Below are 20,943 nucleotides of genomic sequence, written 5' to 3'. Positions count from 1 at the left end.
GGTTCGATAAGGAGGGGTTTCTCGAATCTCAAATTCCAACAAATTGAAAACGCCCCTCAAATATTACAATATTTGTTATTTATAAAACGGTTAGTCTTTCAGGAAAACCCCTGAACACGCATAATTTATTTTGTTTTTTTTTTTTTACATATTTTGAAATTTTTAAAAAAAATCATACAGGGTGTTCCAAAAGTTGAGTAATTGATTAACCACGATTCTGCTTAAACTGCTCGACGTTAGAAAGCTTATTTTTGGCAAATGTGAGAAAATTTTATCCAGTTTGTATGTTAATGGAAATTCTTGTTTTTGCTTTATCATCACCATTAGAAATTATTAATTCGACGCGAACGAAGTCGCGGGTACACACTAGTTTAAGTGTAAAATTAATTCGAACTCTAGTGTGTAGTTGGTTTACTTATGAAGAATATACTACACATTTTCTTATATTGCTATTTTTTTGACCGCAAATGGTAAAATCATAACTAAGAGCTTCTCGCCCGTCGAGTGAGATGCACCCTGTACACTGCTACGCAATTCAGGATCTACGCGGATCGAGGGGCAGGGCGTAGGTATATACTATAGACGAGTGGCCGAATTTTGGCTTTTTTATATCGCAATTTGTAAACAGCGCTTATTTGTAAATAACCACCGTTTTTAGAGAGGTATTTTAGATAACAATCGATATTTAGAAATGTTTTGACGCCCTGGAAATACTACCACCGAGCACGTCATTGTTGCAACTTGCAACTGCGTTAATACGCCTGGCGATGACCGTCTCATACTCTTTCAGATATTTAGCAGTAAAATAAAGAAACCTGTTATTTTTAAGCTGTTATTTTAAGCTGTTTTTTATAAATAACTATAACAGTTTCAACTGTTATCTAAAAATAACAGTTTTGCCCATCACTACAAAAAAGTGTGGGTGGATGGAGATGATTTGTTTTAAATGGAATACCCTGTATATTATTGCATTTTTGGCTCCCTTTCAGATCACTTATAAACTATCCTGAAATCAAAACTATATTAAGTATTTACTTTAGAAGGTCTGCATTTACTTTGCTATAAATATGATAATCGTAAATCATACAGTATGTTCAAAGTTCTATGCCAAACTTTCTAAAATATAAAATAATTTTTCTTGTTTTTTTTTAACGGAACACCCTGTAGCGAACACCCGTATAGATGGAGAATTTAAAAATGAACATTTTTTGTGTTTAGAGTATTTTAAAATTTTAACGGTTTCACAGCTATTTGCGGTTTTATATTTCATATGGCATTTTCAACAGTAAATTTTTATCAGAACCACCCAATAATTTTTCTCTCGTATTTTACCGTTGAAGGAGCCATATGGAAATAATACTGCGTGTATCTGCGAAACCATTAAAAATTTTGAAATATTTTAAATACAAAAAATGTTCATTTTTTAACTCTCCATCCAATAAAAAAATAATATACAAGGTTTCATTAAAAAAAAAACAAAGAAAAATTACTTTATATTTTAGAAAGTTTGGCATAGAATTTTGAACACCCTGTATGATTTAAGATTACCATATTTATAGCAAAGTAAGTATAGACCATCTAAAGTAAGTACCTAATACAGTTATGATTTCAGGACAGTTAACGTAACGTAAAGTGTTCTGAAAGCAAGCCAAAAATGCAATAATATAAGAGTGTTACATTTAAAACAAATCACTCCAATCCACTTATACTTTTTTGAGACACCCTATAGAAATTAAAATATTTTCCTGAAATAAAATCTCGTACATACTTTAGGTTTGCACTTAATCTAATAATAGGATATAAATTGCGAAATAAATTTATTTAGAGACTATTATTTATAAACCAACTAAATATTTTTGAATGTTGTTTTTATTTTTTTGTTCTTTGACATTGTAAACATTTATAAATGTTTATTTTAAACAATAAGACTGACAATATTATTTGTATAATGTTTTGTATTATCTTTTGTTTGTTTGTTTGTGTACCTTGTTTGTTTACTTTGTTTGTTTAGTTTACCTTTGTCTACAAATTTTAAAATTTTTTGACAATAAAGGCATTTATTTATTTATAAATAATAAAAAGTAGCAAAATAGTTAAACTGGCCACTATGTGTCCTTTTATTTCATCATTACTCAAGCTTAAAAGACATATAGGTCGATATAAAAGTAACTTTATAAAAACGACAAGCAAAAGAGAAAAGACAAAATGAAATAAAATTGAGAAATTTGTCTATGTAGATCTTTAACCCGTTGGGATTAAAGTTACATGAAAAGAACAGATATTTATTATCGAGGATTTGCGTTAGTAACGCTATATTCACAGAAAAATAACGTACAAAATCTCTTTTGTTTGAAATTATTAATGGAACTGAATTTTTATTGAAAAAAATATCCAATACATCGGATTATATTTTATACAGCTGTAAACTTTTAGTTTATATTTGTACAGAGTGGGTCAAATTGGACGCTTTTAAAGAGAAACACCGTTTTTTATAGGAGATAGACGAAAACTAATATCGGTGTCTGGAGCTCAATTTTTATCAAAAACATGATGGTGCAAACCGCACGTCGATATCTGTTACCGTTTATAAATTACTGGGTGTTTATCAAAAATGTTCATTTTAAACAAATTGCTGTAATTTCTTTGCTATGAAAAATTTTGTATTTTTATGAAAACAAGTGACCTTTTTGCGTAGAATTTAATGGTTGGTTTAAGTATACATTTTTTTTAAATAATTTAAGAATTATCAACAGAAAATTTGATCTTTTATATGGGACACCCTGTGTATTTTTAATTCATTGAAAATAATTTAAAGTTACCTTTCCAAAAATATAACATTTGATATTTTGCTCGATTCCTCTTAGAGATATAGAGTTTTTAAAAATTCGCCCACTTTAAATGAGTAGGCTTTGAACCGCGCCGGCTGTAATGCAAAAAAAAATTGTAGCTGTGACATCAACACATATAAACTGTATCTAATAACTATATAAATAAAAATTAGCAAACCAAGATATGAGATTTTGCTACAGGTGTGTCGACCATCTTCTGTTATGCGGAGACGGGACCGTTTTTGAACATTTCTCGCGGAATTCATTAACTCCATAGGGATGAAAGATACCCTCGCGTAACCGTTAAGTACTTTTAATTCTTGTCTAGATTATACAAGCACTTTAAAAATAAGAACCTTTATTCTTTCGCAAAGATAAAAATCCATAGGCACTAAGTCCGGCGGCCTCGACGTCCAACGGCTGGGATCTTGGTTAGCTAATCAATTATTCTCGAAATTGGTTGCAAAAGTTAGTTGATAACTTCAGCTTTCTGAGACGTGGCCTCGTCTTGCTGAAAAAATATATTTTCGATTTCCATTAGGGGCAGATCATCAATAAGGGGTCCAAAGCCTTCTAATTAAAAGTGGCGAACTTTTAGAAAATCTGTATTTCGAAGAGAATTATAATAAAATATCAAGTGTGCTATAATTATGGAATGGTAATTTTAAGTTCTGTTTATATAATTAAAAATATACAGGGCGTCCCAAATAAAAAAAAGTCAATGTTTCTGTTGATAACTCTTAAATTATTAATTTTTTTTACTTAAACCATTAAATTCTACGTGAAGAGGTACTTTGGAAATGTTTTCATAAAAATAGAAAAATTTCCATAGCAAAAAAGTTACAGCGATTTGTTAAAAATGCACATTTTTGAAAAACACCCCGTAACTCCGAAACGGTAACAGATATCGATGTGCGGTTCTCACCATCATGCTTTTGATGAAAATTGAGCTCCAGACACCGATATTAGTTTTCGTCTATCTCCTATAGAACAGGGTGTTTCCCTTTAAAAGCGCCGAATTTGACCCACCCTGTACATGTTATGCTGGATAAAAAAAAATGTTGATATATTTTTTTTTTTTGAATACGACTCTCAAAAATGTTTATTAGTTTTAATATTTTTTAAATTAATTCTCTAATTATTGTATTCTTCTTTCAGGACAAACGATCTGTGAGGCAGTGAAACCAAATTTAGAACCACACATATTATGTTAATAACACTTAGATTGTAAAATATAAATAATTCTAAATTCTAGCATAATGTTTAAAAACTGAGAATAAGAAAAATATATAAAAAGAAAACTTAATTAAAAATAGTACTTAAATGATTAAACTGAAATATTTTACGCTGAAAATAATTGTATTATGAAGGCTGGAATAATACCAATAATTTTCGGCATTATTTTGTTTCTTTTAAACAATATTTGCGACTGTTAAAAAATAATTAGTTAGAATGCTTAGTTAGTTAGTGGCTGGAAATTAGAAAATTTAGAAAAAAGGGTCAAGTGGTGTAAAAAGGGGACATTCAAATAAAACTACTGGAAACTTATATACAGTTAGTTTTTTTGTTAGGAACATTTAACAATAATGGTTAAGAGACCATCTCCATAATTTATTTAATCTTGGTGTTATGAATCTTGGAAAACAAAAAATACAAATCCATTGTCTCGTTTTAGGATTGAAACTTATGACATTGGCTACCAAATTTCTCTCGGGTGACCCTCGGGTGATAGTATGTGCGTTACTACGGTACATGGTCTAGAAAGGCCATGCCTGTATTAAATTAAGTTCTGCTAGTTTTTGGAGGGGTAAATTTAAGATATACACATGGGTTTACTAATATGATGAGGAAAAAGTAGGGCTCAATATGAAACAAATTAATGACATGTATATTTTCAAATTTTAGTTACAACTCAAAAATAACAAAAAAATGCAAAAAAACCAAACAAATACAGAGAAAAAGATCTTTAAAGGGGTACAAAATTAGTCAGCAGCGGTGATGTAAACTTAATATATGCAGTAAAAGCTCTCAAAACTGTAGTTACTCATCTGATGTCTAATTATCTAAATAATCTTTTCAGGAAAAACATTGTTTTAAAATTACCACAATAAAATTTGTAAGGAAAGAGTTCTAGGAGTGCGGAGATGATTGTTCTTTCAATATATTTTAAGATATATTTAGTTTGTTAACTGGTATAGTTGTATTGTTCTACACTTTGAGTGTCAGTATGACCAAAGTTTTATTCTGTAAACTTTGCTATGAACTGCTATTTTAATTAGCTGTGATTTAGCTGTCACATTAACATTATTTAGCTGTGACTATGAGCGCGGGAACTATGCGTTTCCGAGTATTTAAAGTATTTAAATATTTTAAAAATACTTACTGTTTTTGATTTAATATTTTTGCATCTCTATTTAAATAGACTAGTTGTAAAAGTGAAAACAATACATATTTATGGAGCCGATCGGTCGACTATTTTATTGCATATGAGCGCGACTCCATAATAATTATATCGGTTACAAATTTGCAACTAAATAGTCGGCCGACTAAGAATTGCATGCATCACACCCAGGCTTATTTTCCAATATTTCCTTTTACAGTATCCAAACTATCGCTCTGTGATCTTAGACTATAATGGCACTTATTAACTACATATTTTTTCATTTTTAAGTTAATAAATTGTTTACACTTTCAGTTTATAAATGTTTTGCGACGGTGTAATTTTACTATATTTTGATTTAAATTACATGCTCATCATAACTTTATTAGCTCAGTTTTTTTATCTAATAGTAAAAAAGATAAATTTATGTCTCATTTCTATCCTTCTAGTCTTAAAATTACTTCAATATTCAATATAAATATGTAAATATGAGTTATTTCTGATATATAGCCTTTGGGTATATTTTTTGACTTTTGCAATAGTTTGCCTGTTTAGAGTAGAATATATACATACTTTTGTATTTAAACGGTTGTAACTAAGTTCAAAACTAAAGGTTTTGAAAAATGTCTCATTTTTACAACCAACTGACCCTAATGATATTTTTTAACAGCCGCGAAAATGCAAAAAAATACCCAGTTTTATTTTATGATTTGTATTAAGTTTAGGTATTAAATAAATGTTCAATGTGTTATGCTCTCCATTGTTTTTTGTTCATTTTAGAATTCCGAAACCAGACAAAAAAAATGGATTATAAAAAAATAAAATTGATACTTTTTAACGTTGTTTTGTTTTTATTCACGCGTTCGAGATCAATTGGCGTGCGAACAGCATGTTTTGTTTCGCAATAAAGTAATTTACATCACAATTTCCCCTTCTTTTCACTTACATCCCCTAAAAAATAAAACACAGGATCGTTCTTTTAAAAAAAACACTTTTATAAAGTAACAAACAGTAATAATGTATCTGAAATAAATAAAATTAAAACAAAACAAAACAAAATGTAAAAAACAAACGATAAAATTATCCTCTACGCTTGCCAGAAGGATAGATCCAATGATGGAATTTCGGGTCCATTGCAATCACTAAATTCGTTTCTAAAAATAAATAAATATAAAAGTAAAAACTATACCAAATATAACTTTGTATTGTTTTCTGTTTTATTTTATAATAAAAAATCGGTAAAAAAACTTTTAATTTAAACAGTTTTATCTTATGTGCACTGAAAACTAGAAAATAATAATAACAATTAGGTATTTTGAACTTCTAGTTCAGATATATTTTAGTACTATGCAGAATATAGCTTTTAGGCATATTAGACTAAAATAAAAACGTGGGGCCCATTAACTATTGCTGTAATACTTTCTTCTATACTAAGTGTGGATTGCATCGACTTACTATAATCGTAACTGGAGATTTTGACAATCCATAACCAGCCGTGGCGGCTTCACCAGCGAACGCCGAGCTCATGATCTACCAAAGTATAAAGATATGCTTTGCCATAGGTAGGATTTCAGAGGGGCCCCACGTTTTTTTTTTAGTCTAGTAGGCATATTAGAAAAAAATAAATATTATAAAGCTACTGTGCCTAATAAAGCTATTCTGCCTAGTACTAAAATATTTCTGAACTAGAAGTTCAAAATACCTAATTGTTATTATTATTTTCTAGTTTTCAGTGCACATAAGATAAAACCGTTTAACTTAAAAGTTTTTTTACCAATTTTTTATTTTTATCTGTCCTTCTAACGTCACACAATCTTGGACACAACTGTTCTGGACACGACTACTCATGCCCTCACCTAATACGCCATTTTGTAACGACGTCCATCTTGGATTTTAAATTTTGTTATAATCACAGTATTCTACTAGTGTAGCCCTTTCATTTGATACCCATATTGAGGGGGTTGTGGAAAAATATGAAATCCGCCATTTTGTACCGGCGGCCATCTTAGATTTACAATGTTATTGATATTACTATATTGTATTGTCATCGGAACTAAAGGTGTGTACCAAATTTCAGAACAATCTGACAACAGGAAGGTACTTAAATTTCAATTTCTAATTTTGACCCAAATAAACAAACAAATAAATAAATACCGTACGGGTCGAGCTAAATAAAACCGTTTAAAAAGAAGTACAAATTCCTATAAATAAATATTCTCTTAATATGATTTACAGATATGAGTAATTCCATTTTAACTGTGCTTTTATTTATGATTACCACTCTTAAATATATTACATATTATAGTGACCCCCACTTATTGCAACTATACCAAAAAAAATTAGAAAACGTAGGCATAGGTTAATGATTTCTGAAAATTCGACTTTTCAAGTGGAGAAAGATACGTCTAAATATTTTTCGATACCCTTTGATAGAGAGTTAACCCGTGGTCTAAAAGGAATTTTTAAGAATGTTAATTATAAACTTGTGTATAGTGCTAATAATAAATTACAACAATTATTAGGTAATCCAAAGGATAAAACATCTCCACTGGAAAGGTCGGGTATGTATGAAATTTCTTGTAAAGATTGTAATCAGAAATATGTTGGGCAAACTAGAAGATCAATATTAACTAGATTTAAAGAACATTTAGCTCAGATAAGATATGGTAGACCGGATAAATCTTGCGTTGCCGAACATATTGTTGATAAAGAACATTGTATAGATCTTAATAATTTAAAATTAATTAAACAAGTCTCAAATTACAGGCAATTAGATGCATATGAAAGCATCAGAATTAATAAATGTAAAGATAGTATGAACAGAGACAACGGTCCAATTCCTTCAAGTTCTTTGTTCCTACTACTCTAGTGGCGGAAATCTAACTGCTACGCTCAGTTGGCTCTGACTCGGTTGGCTGGTTTTGCCACGCCCACTCGGTGCCCACTGGGCGAGTATATAAACGCTCAACTTGTAGATTGTACTTTAGTTTATAATCATCTGCTGATGATGCTAACATGGTTAGCGAAACGCGCGTCCAGTGTAAAAGTAAAAGTGTTTTGGTGTATTGTGGTGATTTAGTGTTTTTATTTTTTAACTATACCATAAAAGTAAAATTCTTTATTTTAATATTATATTTTTCTAAAGAGCACAGGATGTCCAATTTATGTTTTATGTGGTTTCTCGTTAGTGGTAGAGCTAAGGAGATATGGTTATATCACGATGTTACATTTTTGTGAAGCTAACGATGCAGCATACCGATTTGTCCTAGCCCTCTTAGTTTCTGAAATACACGGCGAATTTTACCACTGTATTATATGGGAAAAACTCTACCCGATTCAGTTTTCACTTTTTTGATAAGTTATAAGATAAGCAAGTTAAAAAATTGCAACATTTTCAAATTCGCCCTATATTTCACAAACTAAGAGGGTCGGGATATATGTGTATTTAGCATCTTCAGTTTCATAAAAAGGACCTTAGTGATGTGAAAACCGCATCTTTGTACCTCTATTCGTAAACGAGAAACCCTGTAAAACACATGAAAACGGGACACCCTGTACAAATTACAGTGAACTAAAATGTGCCACGATTGATATAATATTGATGTAAGTCTAGTTGACAAAATCATAGTGTCATGGGAGCAAGTCAACAGGATACTGTCGTACTACACTATGTCTACAAATTAATTTACTCAATAATATGTATAAAAAATATATTTAGAAACCCGTGTCTGCAATAGTTACTATATAAAGATTTAAATCTTTTAAAAAAAGTCCGATTTTTGCTGTATCTAAAACTAAAAATTCGTATTAATTCACACTATGTCTACAAATTTATTTACCCAACAATATGTATATAAAAATGTTTAGAAACCCGTGTCTGCAATAGTTACTTTGTAAAGAATTAAATCGTTTAAAAAAAGTCTGATTTTTGCTATATCTCCGAAACTAAAGTAAAAAAAAATAAGTTAATTTAAAGTTTTTTTTAATTAAGGCAAACTATGTCTAAAAATTAATTTACCCAATAATATGTATAAAATAAATATTTAGAAACCCGTGTCTACAATAGTTACTTTGTAAAGAATTAAATCTTTTAGGAAAGGTCCGATTTTTGCTGTACCTCCGAAACTAAAATTTCTTAAGTCAAACTATGTAAAAGTAACGAAAAAACAGTAAAGAGATAATATGTTTCTTTTAGCGAGATCTACCAGCCCTAAAAATATTTACACTTTTAAGACTCACCCTGTATATATCCAACTTTGACCATAGCCTTATCTCTTCACTAAGGAAAGAAATGCGTATCATATATTTATGTGTTAGGGACAGTCACACTTATATGGATGTTGAGTATTAAAGTCGAGTTGGAAAGGTTTGTAGCATCCAAGAAAGTTGGCAGCCAACCTACTTACTTGAATTAAACAGTTAATATAATACGTACAAGTATAAGTGAGACGCGCGCAGCATTATTATAGGTACAGTTAAAGTACGTCTACTGTATCTGTGTCTATAAAAGGAAATTCATGAATACAGACACCATATTTGAGTATGAAGTCTATTTGATTCAACTACACTTTGACCCTACACTACGACTTGACAAATCGAAAACAGAAAGAGCTATCAGAACGCTAAGAATCCCTCATGATCGGAAAGAAGCATATAATCGCATTAACACACAACAATATCAGAATAACAAAAAAAAAATAATAAGTTTGGTAACTACAGCGACCTATATGAAGACCCTCATACATGGAAAAGAAAGACTGCCACTACCACAAGAAGACGCACCAGAAGTTCCCGTGGGAGAAGTAGAAAAGGCGCTTCAAGATATGAAAAATGGAAAAGGAGCAGGGAACGACGGAATAACAGCTGAAATAAAATGTTTATTACTACTAAGTACGCTGGTAGAAGAACTTAGAAAATCCTAGGAAATATACACACCAACTGTCTAAGGAGAAAACATAAAGGTACCACAAGACTGAAATAGCGCCAAAATAATTCTAATTTTATAATAAGGTAGCAAAGAAGACATCAGAAACCAATAAAAATATATAGAAATACCAATAACATACAACCATAGCCTACTACCAGTAGCATACAAGATATTTACGAAAATAATAAACAACCATTTGTCCGATGTGTGCGTCATCAAAAAAAATCGGCCGCCATCTTGAATTTTGGTACTTTTTGGGAAAAAATGTAATTAACACGAAAACGGAGCGTTATAGCGAAAAACTTCAAGAGGTCAAAAATTAAAGAGAATAAAAAACTCTATCAGAATCAATAAAGAATAGTTTATTATCCTAACGCAGTGACGTACAAAATTTTTTTGAAAATCGATTAATTTTAAAAGGAATCAACGAAATGCAAATTACTATTTTTTTAAGCTTATTAACAAATAACATGGATATCTAGCATTAATTCAACTAAAATACACTCCTTGTGACATTTTCAAGAAATATTTATTGGTGGTCTAATAATATTTCAAAATTAACAAAAATTGTCAAAGCTATCCTTAACTAAATACATGTGTACTAATAATGTGCGAAAGCAGCCTCCAACTTGTTCCGGTCGGGGCTATTTGCACTTAAACCAAGGTCTTTTTGTTACCATTTTATAAACAACTTGTTTTTAAAAATACAGTGACAGTTTGAAAAATTAGGCTACAGGTTGGAAGAAAAAAATAAAATGTAATAAACTACTTGCGAATGTCTTTTTGACATAAATATCATCTACGATCTTAACCTAAGATTTTAACACTTTTTCATTATGATAAATACATTATAAACATACCCCTACAAATCGAATAACAATAATTCAAATTATGACCATTTTAATAAAAATGTGTTACCAACTTGTAACCTAACTGTCACCTCTAGAAAAAAAAGAAATTTACAATTTTATTCGATTTCTTCTTCATCGACCGATATTTGTTTGTTCTCGCAAGAAATACCATTACAGTTACCACACAAGCATGAACATGGCATATTGGATTTTAAACATGTACCATTGCGATTAAAAAAAATAGTACAACAAAATATGATTTAATCTGCTAGTCTATATTCTTGTGTCAGTGTCACGTAATTTTTAAAAAATGCCTTTAACTTCAGAGCAAAAATCGATTATATTTACGCGATTAAGGGATGGGGTTCCCATAAGGGTCATTGCAGATGCATTAGGGATAAACAAAAAAAACAGTGTTGTTGGCTAAATCCAAAAAAAAATTCAATATAATTCAAATATCCTTATAGACCAGGAGTTCGATCTGGGACTACTAATTCTTGTACTGCTTTTTTTGATCGCAATGGTACATAGTTTATTACATCCAGATTTGCAAATACAGTAAATCATTTTCTATACAAATTCTGATGCCACTGCGTTTGACATTGTTGTTGGAACTAAGGTATCCATTTTTTACTCCATCCACACTCTGTTGCCTCTTCTCCGTTATTTAGCCAATACTGCATTTATAAATAGGTCCTATAATAATGATTTTCAGCTGCGTTAGTTGTTGGAGGTAAGGTAGCTAAATCCAAATTTTTACTATAAGTACCTGACGAGATGTAAGGGCTTTATATTTAAAATACCTCAATTGATCTAAATCTTTTGCTAGCCTATGTCGACCATATAATGAAAATAGGAATGTATTTCCAGCTTCGACTAGCTCAGATTTTTGTGCTGCAGGATCTAAAAAAAACGGATGTAATTTGTCGCAGATGAGGATCTTTTTGCAACGTTTTGAAAGTCGCCAGTTTACATTTCATTTTATTTTTTTGTTCCAACCTGTAGCCTAAGTTTTCAAACTGTCACTGTATTTTTTAAAACAAGTTGTTTACAAAATGGTAACAATAAGACCTTGGTTTAAGTGCAAATAACCCTAACCGGGACAAGGTGGAGACTGCTTTCGCACATTGTTAGTACACATGTATTTAGTAAAGGATAGCTTTTACAATTTTTGTTAATTTTGAAATATTATTAACCCACCAATAAAAAATATTTCTTGAAAATGTTACAAGGATTATATTTCAGTTGAATTTATGCTAAATATCCATGTTATTTGTTAATAAGCTTAAAAAATTAGTAATTTGCATTTCGGTGATTCCTTTTAAAAATTGCTCGATTTTCAAATTTTTTTTTTACGTCATTGCGTTAGGATAATAAACTATTTTTGATTATTGATTGTAATAGAGTTTATTATTCTCTTTAATTTTTACCTCTTGAAGTTTTTCACTATAACAAACCGTTTTCGAGTTATTTACATTTTTTCCCAAAAAGTGCCAAAATTCAAGATGGCGGCCGATTTTTTTTGATGACGCACACATCGGACAAATGGGGACTTTTAGTATGTTAATAAGGGTTACTAAGGCTAACTATTTTCAATGGTCGCAGCTTTCTAAAAATTTTTGCAAATTCAACATGGTGAATGTCATAACTGCACTGGGGTAAGACGCTGCACAACCACGAAAACAAGCAGGCTTTAGAAGCGGCTTCAGCAGGATTGATGTACACTAAAAGAAACTATCAGCAGAACTAAAGAATACGAACTTCCACTAGCCATAGCCTTAATAGAGTTTGAGAAGGCTTTCGATTAGGCTAATAATATATCCTAAGGCAATAATAAAAGGCCTAGAGAAACAAGGTATTGACAGGCCTTTTACAATACGTCAACATTAGAAGAAATCTTTCGTCAACTAGACTGGACCAACAAAGGATTAAAAATAGATGGAAAATACCTTAACCATGTAAGATTCGCTGATGACATAGTCCTATTGCCAATAGTCCTGAAGAACTACAAGAACAAATTAATGAACTAAATACAGCAGGTCGTACAACGTTCAATGGAACGAAATATGCTGGGAATAACCAAGAGGGACCGTAAAAAATAGAGTGGATACGACAAAAGATAGAGCTAGGTAATAGATGTCATCCACATAGTCAAATCCCTCAAATGGCAATGGGCAGGATACCTGGCAAGAAGAAAGGATAAGAGATGGCAACAAAAATACAGTATGGTACCCACGAGGAATTAAGAAACCTAGAAGATACCAGCGATAACTTGGGCCCGCATAGCCAACAATAGACAAAAATGGGCTCAACTGTAAAGAAAGTATTTAAGGGAGGCTACACCATAATTGGAAATTGTTGAATAAGTTCAAAATGATGATGATGACTCTTTGACCGTGTCAACTAAGCTTAACTAACAAGATCACATGTTGTGGCTAATTTTATTATAACTATGCTTTTATTTATGTATTTATTATTCTTAATAATATAAAATACATTTTGATGCTTATTGAAACGATAAAACCTAAAAATAAACTTTAATTATTTTAAAACTATATTTTTCTAATGACTGTATCTACCTGTTCGTAGCTCTATCGGGTTCGCCGGATATGACTGTTTTAAAATAAATACGTTACTGTTAAATTACGGCTCCCGACCTACCCTAATGGTCAATGGCCTGTCAACAAATTTCAATTTCAGTTTATCGCATGCTAATTATCGCTGGCCTGATTATCATTTCCGAAATGTATAAATAAACGAAATGGCTTTCATAAATACATCAATTTTAGTGAAATTCGAGTAAAAATTTAATAGATCGACTTTTCAATATATTATATTAATATTTAGTTTTTATTTAAATTATTTAATATAATTTTATTCAATACTGTTGTCTATATTTTATTCAGTAATAATTATTAATTACATCCTTATATAGGGAAATTAAAACAACTTTGGGTGCACGTCATCAATATACACAATGCGTCGTCTTATGGAGTTTGTTGGTGGTCGTATTATGATGTGCAACCAAAGTTATTTTAATTTCCCAAAATTAAGTTATAAATGTAACAGAATTTTTTATTTTAAAGAGCCAGAACATAGGGCATATTTTTTTCTATAATGAGTACCGGCATATTTTTATTTTTTTTTAATAGAAAGAACTGAAAAGAATTCTTTAAAAAAATCTGAAATCCAAATTTATTTTAAGTTAAGATTATTTTACTTGCGATATAACTACGAATATTAGTGTTTAAAATTACTTGTATTGTGTTAAGTTATAAGTTGCAGAATTTAAAGCGACGGTCTGGCTAATCTGTGTGACTGGGTAATATACATTGCAGGTGAAAAATTGGATAAATTTTCCATGCCAGTGAAATTGCATCTAAATAAATATTTATAACATCGCATGATTTCGCTTATACTAAAATTCATATATCATAACCTCTAAAGATTTTATAGAAGATATGTATATAAAGATATTTCTATAAACTATAAAGATTTTCCAGATATTTCAAAAGAAATATCTGGAAATCATTTTACGGTTTCGAACTAAACCAAAAGTGCTTTTCTTACGTAGAAAATTCTATTTTTTATGGTATAACACTATTTATGGTTTTTACACTATCGCCATTCTCTCTGGCATTAAAATATGTCTTAGGATACGAAATTTTAAGCAAAATAGTTTACCATTACTCGTAAAAATATATTTTTATTACCCTTTCAATTGTTCTAACTTCTTCAATAAGCATATTAGGAAGTTTTTCCTTTATTTTTATCTGTAGTATCAGCCACTAAAGTTTGTGGTACTATTTTTTTAGACCCTGTACACTAAAAACGGAAAGAGAGGTAATATTTTCGGTATAATTATCTTGACAGCACTTCATATTAAGAACAAGTCCGTTATAAAAATATTACTGAAATTCCTATCTCAAAAAAAGCCAGTCAAAAATATTGTTTTAACCTGTTGCATACTCGAAATCTTTAATTATAGAGTATCTCAATAATGAAGTAAATAGTAGTAATAGCTATTTTAAAAGTAAATATGCATGTTTAATTTTGATCCCAGTCTCATATTATTAAAAGATTAAAAAAGAAATGTCTATCATGTATTGACAGATTAAGTAAAGGTACTAAAGTAATAGGAAAAATATTTGTTTCATAATTATTATATTATCTGTTAAACAATTAAATAGTTAGTAGGTAATTCATATTAAATTAATACATCAATAAAAATAAAATTACATATCTAAATATTGCGTTTTTAATTTGCTATGTTAATTATTTCTTTCTATTTTTAATTCTTTATTTTTGGTCTACCTAATTACGGAGGCCCGTTAAGTCGAAAATCAACAGGAGAAATAAATGTGTGTTATTTAGTGTCTTAATACTACCAATTACCACATAGTTTGTTAGTTATAAATAAGTTTAATTGTTTCTTACTTCTTAAACCTTTAGATAATTATCCATATATTTTTTTCCTTTTCTTGGGTATGAGGTTTTTTTAAATAAATTGAAAGATGGAAACTTTTTTTTATGCGACGTTTCGCTCCAACATAGTGGGCTTTTTCAGGCACTTTATTCTTGAAGTCGCCTTGTTAGCACCAGTCTGTATTAACATATTAACATATGTTGGAGCGAAGCGTCGCGTCGCATAAAAAAAAGTTTCCATCTTTCAATTTATTTAAAAAAAAACCTCATACCCAAGACAAGGAAAAAAATATATGGATAGTTATATCACACATTTATTTTACTAACAATCATTAAAAATAAAGAAAATAACTTACCCAGGTACGCCAGGTTTCCTGAAAGCCTTCGGTGCCTGACGGGAAAGCAGAATGCCATCGCTATTGTCGCAAATGATTCGTGAAATTGAAGCCTTCCTTAGCTCTTTCAATTGATCTAAAACGGAGGTTTATCGTTTACTTTATGAGAGGTAGATCCTATTACAAATATTTTCCATTCACAATTCAAGAGATTTAGTTGTTTATGCAGAAATGCATTTGAAACTATTTTAAAGATATAATGTTTCAAAGGAAGTACCTACATATTTCAGTAACGAATGCTTCAAGAGTTTATTTCATAACTTTTTAATATCAACAAGAAAATAAATTTTTCATGCTACCAAAAGAAAGTAGTAATGACTTTTGCAAATTATTAAGAATCTCAATTTTAAATATTATACAGACTGTCCCAATATTCCCTTGACGTAGAACTACTGCGTATTTTTGTATTCAAAATATGTTTATGGGCACAATTTACTTCTATACAAAAGTGCTTCGTTTTTCTTCTAGAGGGCATTAAACTTTAAAAAAATAAACACATTTTTTGTGCTAATTTAAGAACCGTGCTCTAACATTTGACTTTCACAAAATTTAAGAAAAGTATGGGAAGGGTGAAAACTACCCCCACCCCTACATAATTTTTAGTATAATTATTATCCAACTCCACCGACGACATATTTTCTTTTCTTAAAATGGTCCCGTTAGTATTTACTAATTTTTTGTAAATGTTTCATCGCACAGTTTTTGAGAAAGAATTTTTTTTGGATTATTTATTTTACCAAAATCTACAAAATATAGGGAATTCCAACTTTTCCGTGGACATAGAACAACTACGTATTTTTTGAATCAAAATAAGTTAACTGCACATAATTTGTCTTTATGCAAAAGTGCTTCGTTTGTCCGTTAGAGAGCATCAATAAAAAACGACCGTTAATTAATTTAAAATTTATCAATTTTTTTAAGAAACTTATTATCAAATATAATTGGTGATAGTAACATAAAATGACATATTTTCGCTCACTGGATTATTATTATATCTATTATATAGCATAATAGATTTATGCGCCTCCGTAGCTTGATATGACAAACATATTTTTTGGAAGTAAGCATTTTTGAAATATCCTAAATCTGTTTTTTTTTTCGAGATATCTAGTAAGGCATAAACTTTTTCAAAAATTCGAAAGGGCCATATATTTAATCGACTCTCTAGCTTCAGTAGTTTCCGAGATACCCATAGAAAACATGACAGAAAACTCACCTTGCATATTCTTTTGCAACCAATGTAAAATATAGGGTGGTCCAAACTGTATTCCGGAAACTTCGGCAGCATATTCTGCAGATAAAGATAAGTTAAAAAGTTCGTATAAATGGATGTCTCCTAAAATGTCTAGTTTCGAAGATACAGGGTGTAGAAGTTTCATTTGTATTTCGATTTTTTCCAAATAATTTCTGAACTAACGTTGATATTTGGATGAAAATTGGTGTTTAAGAGTTTTTGATATGAGAAATTTGATTTTGATGTCAATATGACTCCTACTTGTAGAGGGCGCCATCTACATATTTTAAACTGGTTTGAAAAGTAATAACTTTTTGTTTGTACCTGTATAAAACTACTGAATAAATATACATTTACGACATTTTTTTACGTAAAAAAGATCTCTTGGTAAAAATCTAACGAGCTACGAGTAATGGTTCTCGAGATATTTCGAATCGAAATTATCAATACCTGTCATCATTGACATAAAATAAACATGCTGACTAAATAGTTATTAGACTGAAATCATAAATTTGAAATGTTTATGTGCCAAAACTTCAACAGAAGCTGTTTTACCATCATTTTTGCAGAAAAATTTATGATTAATTTAAAAAAGTAAAAATTTCCAAATTTATTATTTTAGTTAAATAACTATCTATTCAACGTGTTTACTTTTCGTCAATAATGACATGTATTGACTATTTCCAGTAAAATATCTTAAGAATAATATTATTGTCTAAATAGTTGTTGAAATAATAAATTTGAAATGTTTTGTGCCAAAAGTTCAACAGAAACTGTTTCATCATCATTTATTCGAAGAAAAATTTATGATTAATTTAAAAAAAAATAAAAAGTTCCAAATTTATCATTTCAGTCAAATAACTATCTACTCATATTTATTTTATTGTCAGTTATGTCATGTATTGACTATTTCCATTTTAATTTTCTTGACAACGATTGCTCGTAGCGATTTTTACTAAGAGAATTTTTTTACGTACAAAATTACGGAAATGTACATTTTTTCCACTCGGCGCTCCCATACAAATAGGAGAAATATTGACATCAAAATCAAATTTTTTACTTCAAAAATCATTTCGAAAAAATCGTAATAAAAATAACCTAACCTAACCGAAACTAAGCATTTTAGGACATAGGTTTATACGAACTTTTCAACTTATTTTTATCTGATGCAGAATATGCTGCCGAGGTTTCCCGAATACAGTTCTGACCACCCTGTATATTAGGTTGTTTAATGCAAGGGAGTAGATACATTGAGTTCTATTTTTATCAATTCTATTACATGTGTATATATGAAGAATAAAAATTCTTCCTGCGAAAAGTAAAACTTCGGAAAAACATCACCAATAGAAAATATATTCATATAAAAATCTACGAAAACTCTGAATAGACCTCGTTCTTACCTGGTGAAAAGTATCCTGGATTAATAGAGGGTCCGTTTTCGAAGAAATACCTGTCGCCTTTCTTGAGCCGCGCGAATTGGTCGGCTATTATGTCCCTGAACGTCGGTCCTACCAGGCTTCCTGGGGCTTTGGACTCCAGCAGGCCGCCCACCCACAGATCCAGGTCGTCAACTGACCGATACACTTTGTACAGTTTCTCGGCGATCTGGAGGATAGAGAAATCGAGGTGAGTTGCAATAAAATATGTATATTTTAAAAGTGAGTTTTTATAGTACAGGGTGGCGCCTCTCATACGCCGCGAAGGCTCCAAGGAGAACGACAGTTTGTATTGAAATGAAATTTTGTGAACATATTTAGGTTAATTCAGAGCACTTTTTAAAAATACAGAGAGCTCTAAAGGGTGTGCCCAAAAAAAGTTACATATCAAACTTGTATTTTTTGTAATGGAACACCCTATATATTAATTGATTTTTGAGAAAAATAAAGGTGAGTTTTATAAGAGAAGTATATGACTAAAATGTAAGGTTTTTGACATATTTAACATTTTCTAGAAATAAAGAACAATTTTTAAATTACAATAAAAGCTACCTAAATTGGAATTTTACCCGGTATAGCCTAATATGTAGTTAAATTAACTATTGTACTTTAAATCAAATTAAAACTTGATTCAAAATCTTATACAGGGTGAGACAAAATTAATATTGAACATTGGTCATCTTTAAAAGCATGTTACTCTCTTATTTTAAATGAAACACCCAGTATATTATTCCGATATTCAATGGAGAATTCATGTCTCATCAGAATACTATTAAAGGTTGCCTAGCCCCCAAACAAAGATTTTCGTAGATATTTTCATTTACATGATTTGATCTGAGTAGATCTTTATTATTTGATAAAATCTAGGTTGCTGTGATATGGTCTGACGTTACTTCAACATAGCTGTCTAACTAGTCCAACTTTAACAACTAGTTGTTAATTTGGGTCAATTAAAACAAAAGAATTTCTCAGATATTTGCCGAAAATGCAAACATATTATCCTACATCAGAGAAAATTGATATGATTCTATTAATTGGTGAATGCAGTGTGCAATTAATAGAATACTTAAATGCTCCTGATTTTATCTAGTCTGTTTTTTTATGGGGATATGTTAAAGACAGTGTTTACAAAGCTCGACCAACTAGTATCGACAACATGGGAGAAATTATTGTAGCTGCTTTTCGATGTAGAACTACACATATGCCTTTTAAAATGAAAAGATCCTTTTGAAAAGACAATCATTTTATGCAGTTAACAGGCAAGGAAGCATTTTGAGCATTTGATTCCATCTAGCTAATTTTTGTCGCATAATTATAGGTTTATACTAGTTTTAACTTTGTAATAATTAAAATATTATGTTATAAACGTGTATCTTTTTATTACCCTTGAGTATTTTGCTCTGCAATTTTTAATTTTTGTTAAATTAACAAAAGGTATATCACACAGCCACCTAGATTTTTTCAAATAATAGGGATTTACTGACGCAAAATCATAAGAATTAAAATATCTGGGAAAATTTTTGTCTGAGGGGTAGGCAACCTTAATAATATTTTGAAGATATATAAATTCCCCATTGAACACCGGAAAAATATACTAGGTGTTCCATTTAAAATCTTTATTTCTCTACTCCTTTGAGTAACTTGCTTTTAAAAATGACTAAAGTTCCATGTTAATTTTGTCTCACTCTGCATATTTTTTTGGGTCAAATTTCAATTTGATTTATCATACGATGGTTACTGTAATTAAATATCAGGCTATACAAGGTCAACTAAAATTTAGGTAGCTGTTATCGAAATTTAAAATTTACTCTTCATTTTCACAAAATGTGAAATATGTCAAAATCCTTAGGTTTTAGGTATATGCTTCTTTAATAAAACTCTCCTTTATTTTTTTCCTAGAATCTGAAAATCAATTAATATATAAGGTGTTCCATTAGAAAAAACACAACTTTGATATGTAACTTTTTTTGGGGACACCCTGTAGAACTCTATATATTTTTAAAAAGTGCTCTGAATTGACCTACATATGGTCACAAAATTTCATTTCGATATAAACAACCGTTCTCCTTGGAGCTTCCGCGGCATATGAGAGGCGCCACCCTGTCTAATAAAAAATATTGAATAAAAAATTAGAAAATATACAGGGTGGCGCCCCTCATTCACCTCGGTTGATTATACGAAAACGAAAAGATGTAGAAACAAACATTTTTATGGGTATATGTAGAGAGGCAATCTACATAATTATAATTTATTTTCAAATATACAGGGTGTGTCAGAACTAAGATCCGTACAAAAGTTATATTTTTTCTTATGGAACACCCGGTATTTTGTTTCATTTTTGAATCCCTGGGCATGAAATAAGGCATTTATTATAAGGGTATAATATGTTTAAATGCTTTGGTTTTCGAGATATTGAAAGATATTTAAATATGCATGCTATAATAAAAGAGTTTGTCAACACCCTGTA

General features: G+C 30.2%; 2 protein-coding genes across 2 annotated transcripts in view; one reads left to right on the top strand and one right to left on the bottom strand.

Annotated features, from left to right (window-relative positions):
• The window catches only part of LOC115875372, a 107,446-nt gene extending 101,305 nt beyond the window's left edge, over nt 1-6,141 (top strand). The window contains exon 6 of the mRNA XM_030890802.1: nt 3,987-6,141. Coding sequence (XP_030746662.1) covers nt 3,987-4,010 — 24 coding nt within the window. The 3' untranslated portion in view covers nt 4,011-6,141. The remainder of the gene's footprint in view (nt 1-3,986) is intronic.
• Nucleotides 6,142-6,186: 45 nt separating this feature from the next.
• The window catches only part of LOC115875504 (chorion peroxidase-like), a 66,916-nt gene continuing 52,159 nt past the window's right edge, over nt 6,187-20,943 (bottom strand). Inside the window, exons 11-13 of the mRNA XM_030890982.1 lie at nt 18,441-18,645; nt 15,768-15,882; nt 6,187-6,362 (exon numbers count right to left, since the gene is read on the bottom strand). Of these exons, the coding sequence (XP_030746842.1) occupies nt 6,296-6,362; nt 15,768-15,882; nt 18,441-18,645 (387 nt within the window). The 3' untranslated portion in view covers nt 6,187-6,295. The remainder of the gene's footprint in view (nt 6,363-15,767; nt 15,883-18,440; nt 18,646-20,943) is intronic.

Source organism: Sitophilus oryzae, unplaced genomic scaffold (genome assembly GCF_002938485.1).
Source record: "Sitophilus oryzae breed Bouriz unplaced genomic scaffold, Soryzae_2.0 scaffold_1057_pilon_pilon, whole genome shotgun sequence".
NCBI classification, from domain to species: Eukaryota; Metazoa; Arthropoda; class Insecta; order Coleoptera; family Curculionidae; genus Sitophilus; species Sitophilus oryzae.
The sequence above is the reverse complement of the archived record's forward strand: the minus strand, read 5'-3'. Positions and strand labels throughout refer to the sequence as shown.